The sequence below is a fragment of the Octopus bimaculoides genome, chromosome 29 (genome assembly GCF_001194135.2).
Source record: "Octopus bimaculoides isolate UCB-OBI-ISO-001 chromosome 29, ASM119413v2, whole genome shotgun sequence".
In the NCBI taxonomy this organism is placed as follows: Eukaryota; Metazoa; Mollusca; class Cephalopoda; order Octopoda; family Octopodidae; genus Octopus; species Octopus bimaculoides.
The window spans coordinates 10,389,967-10,394,100 of NC_069009.1; the positions used below are offsets into that span (position 1 = coordinate 10,389,967).

The 4,134-nt window shown below is 34.6% G+C and overlaps 1 protein-coding gene across 1 annotated transcript in view; it reads left to right on the top strand.

Moving 5' to 3' along the window:
• LOC106873888 (protein artichoke) overlaps positions 1-4,134 on the top strand; it is a 111,765-nt gene that overhangs the window by 91,224 nt on the left and 16,407 nt on the right. The window contains exons 20-21 of the mRNA XM_052978038.1: positions 2,617-2,688; positions 3,473-3,544. Of these exons, the coding sequence (XP_052833998.1) occupies positions 2,617-2,688; positions 3,473-3,544 (144 nt within the window). The remainder of the gene's footprint in view (positions 1-2,616; positions 2,689-3,472; positions 3,545-4,134) is intronic.

Sequence of the window (4,134 nt, forward strand, 5' to 3'; positions counted from 1 at the left end):
TATATATATATATATATATATATGTTAGCTTTGATGTAGTGAGCCTCTACACGAGTATCCCCATAACTTAGGACGAGAAGCAGTAGAGTTCTGGATACACAAACACTCACAAGGAATCCAAGGAAGTTTCTCCAAGGAGCTCATGCTTGAAGGGCTACAGCCAGTATTAGAAAATAACTACCAATACTACCCACGCATATATGGAACTGCGATGGGTACCAGAGTAGCACCTACACTTGCCGCACTAGTAATGGGTTATTCGGAAGGAAAATCAACCGCTTATCTCAGATTTCTTTTGGACAAAACTTCCACTCATACCTAGTGGGAAACTGGAAAAGATACTTGGATGACTATTTTATATTCTGGAATAGAAGTAAGAAAGACCTTAAAATGCTTTTGAAATAATAAACGGCGTCCATGGATCAATCCAATTTATGAAAATGAATGGAAGAGAACTCCCCTTCCTAGATATCTTAATAATTAAAGAGAATGACATTGTAACAACTGACCTCTAGTACAAAAAGCACGAACACAAACCAATATTTAGACTTTAGATCTTGCCATCCTTTCCATACAAAAGGAATATACCCTTTAATATGGAAAGACGAATATATACAGTAGTTTCGGGGACAAATAGAAGAGAAAAACGACTTGCAGAGTTTAACGTGTTCCTTAAAATACAAAAATACCCTCACCAAACTAATAGACCAATCAATGACTGAAGCTAAACATATCCCAATCCCTACACTAAGAAAAAAAACACTTACACTGAGGATAAACTAAAAAATGAACATAAAAATATCCCATTTCTTATCACTCACAATCCCAGGAACCAGCCAATTCTACACCAGTCGCCATGTCTTCGACAAATAATCAAGGAACAACAAAAAATCAACAGCCGAAGGCAACCACTAAATATTAAGAAACTTCTAACCAAACCAAGATTTAAATCAGAGGAAGAAATGAAGCAAGGTACGAAATGTGGAGACCCCCGATATGTCATATGTAATTGAATAGAACAGGGACCAGCCAAAAAATTTAAGATTGGAAAAGGTGAATGCAAATGTCAATTGCAAAAGGAAAAGCCTGATATATTGTATGACATGCCCACGATGCAACGAACACGAAATTGGGGAAACAAAAACTAACCAACCGGGTAAATGTGCAAAGACATCAGATAAATCATCTCGCACTCAGATGCATAGCATATGGTGATCATTTGGACACCTGTGCACAAGGAAAATTTACAAGTTTTCCTTCTGCATAAAATAAATCAATAGAATGACCTTCTCCGGAAGGCAAAAGAGGAATATTTCATATGATTTTTGAGTCCAAAACTAGACAGGAAACAGTCAACAACAATCTTACTGAAAACAACTTTCACTATATGTAATAACATAAATACTGAAAGCGCTTGCACATCTACAAAAGCAAAAACCACCCCACATTTTGTGAAGTCTCTTCCAAAAGGTTAGTGTCTTCTCTCCATATATATATATATGTGTGTGTATATATATATATATATATGTATATATATATATATATATATATATATATATACAAATATGTATGAATGAGTGTGTATATGTGTATATATGCATACGTAAATACCTGTATGCACGCATGCATGTGACTGTAAATGCGTGTGCAACTGCGCGCACGTGTGTGCGTTTGCATGTATATATATATACGTGTATGTCCACGCATCTGCGTGTATGTATACATATTCGCAAATATATATGTACATGAGTGCATGCGTACATATGCCATTATACCGACTTTCCTCCTCTCCTATTCCTGCTTATCACTAACCTATCACATACATCTATTTATACTATTTTGATATGCTTGTATTCTTCCCTCCACCTCAAATTTTACTACCAAAACTACTACTCACTTCGGTATTACACCAACCATACCTTTCCTCTAACCATCCCTTGATGTATATCACCTCTACTCATATATCTCACTTCTTACCTTCTCATCTATTCCTATCCGTTCCCCACAGCTCTCTCATCCTCCCATCACATTATCTTGACCACCAACAAACACTCCCTTTCTCACTTCCTTCACCCTTTCTTCACTTTTTCACTCTTTATTTGTCTTTCTCCCATTTTATTTTTTCTTTTTTCTTTTTTTTCTTTCTCTTCCTATTTAAATTTGACCTATCTCCTCTTTCTAATCATGCACATCTCTCCACCCTGCATCTATCCATAAATACTGCCAATATATTCTCAAATGTTCATTCATATCACAAAACCCCCATCGAACCAGAAACACTGATTCCACGGATCTATACTTTGGAATGACTAAAGAGGAACTACAATTGCAGCTTACAGACCATGAACAGGAAACATCTTACGACTTCTATACATCATTTTCTCCGAATAATATCTTTATATATCTTATTTCTACTTTCATTCTCTTATTTTACTTTATATTCGCTAGCTTCTCCCTTTCCACAATAATTCGAACTAAATATTTTACACACCATCTCTGAAGAAGGGATATCTATAATTTCCCAGAAACAGGTGTAAGACTATGTCAATATAAAGGTCCTGAAAACGCCTCACACCATTGGATTTGTTATCGTATTCACTCAATATTTTGTTCCAGATACTTGACTTATAATGATATGAAGGAAATCAAAGCAGACACGTTCCGAAATCTGCCCAGTTTAACAAATCTGTAAGTTAAATCATTCTTTCTTAAACTATTTCGTTGACGATATATTTCTGAATCTGTACTATTTTTTCATCCTTCACTGTAAACTCCCTCATCTTTCTAAAGATATGTTTTATTGTTTTCGAATGTGTGTGTGAGTGTGATCTCATTTCTTAGTTATGTGATATATGAGAGCGCAATAGTTCAGGAGAATCATTTAGTATATGCTTGTGTATGTCTCTGTGTATGTGTAAAGCCTGTCTTCTCTTTCTTCCTCTTGATCATCGCTTTCATCATCGCCAGCCTTTTCCATGTTATTCTCCATATTCTTCTTCTTCGTTTTCTGTATCTTCTTTGCTTCATCCCACTTCTCGCATATTTATTCTACATATTCGACTTCTCATTTTTACTCCTTTTACTTTTCTTCTGCATTTCGATGTGCTTTTTCTTCTTCTTGATCTTCTACTCTAGTACCGCCTCACTTCACCCTCTTTCTTCTCTTCTTTTTTTTCTCTTACTCACTTCAATTTTCCAACGAGCTCTTTTTCTTTCATCCTTTCCATTGTCGCGATTCTCACATAAATTTCTCACCACTGTTTCATATTTTCAACTCTTCATAAACACCCTCTTCATATTCATCAATATTATCAACTTCACAAATATTTGTATCTTCTACAGCAAGGGCAGTATTATCTTCATCAATGTATTCATCATCATTTTCTTTTCTTACAGAAGGTATTCGTTTAACCATAATATATTATGCAACACTTTTGTAATTTCACCTTTAAAAATATTTTTTCTTTTACAGACATTTGCAAAGTAATAATATCGAAATCATTGAAGAAAGAGCCTTTGATGTCCTGCCCAGTTTAGGATATCTGTAAGTTAGATAAGCCTTGCTCATAAAATTTCATTGACAATATACTAATAAATATTCATAATCTTCTCATTAATATTCGCACCATATCCTTATTTCTCCTTACATTCTCAAAGTGTTTTGATAGAAAGGTGAGATTGTGAGTGTCTGTACATATGTGTGTCTGTGATGTGAATCTCAACATACGTTGGTATGTATAATATTTTGCGTGCTACCGAACCTGCTCCATGTTTTTGTCCACTCGAACGTGTGTTCATTAAGAACTATGGACAATGCTGTTACTACAACCACAACAACAGTGACTACTACTACTACTACTACTACTACTACTACTACTACTACTACTACTATGTATTTCTTTTTATTGCTCTTTCATTCATTCTTTTCTTGTTCTTTTAAATATTCTTATTCCTATATCATATATTCTCGCAAACAGAATATGAGCCACATGTATCCTCATTTCCATCATCATTCGCATCATCATTATCATCTATTTTTTCCTCTTTCCATTTCTTCCTTTTCTACTTCTGCATCAATTTTTTGTTTTATACTTCTTCTTCTTCTTCTTCTTCTTCTTCTTCTTCTTCTTCTTC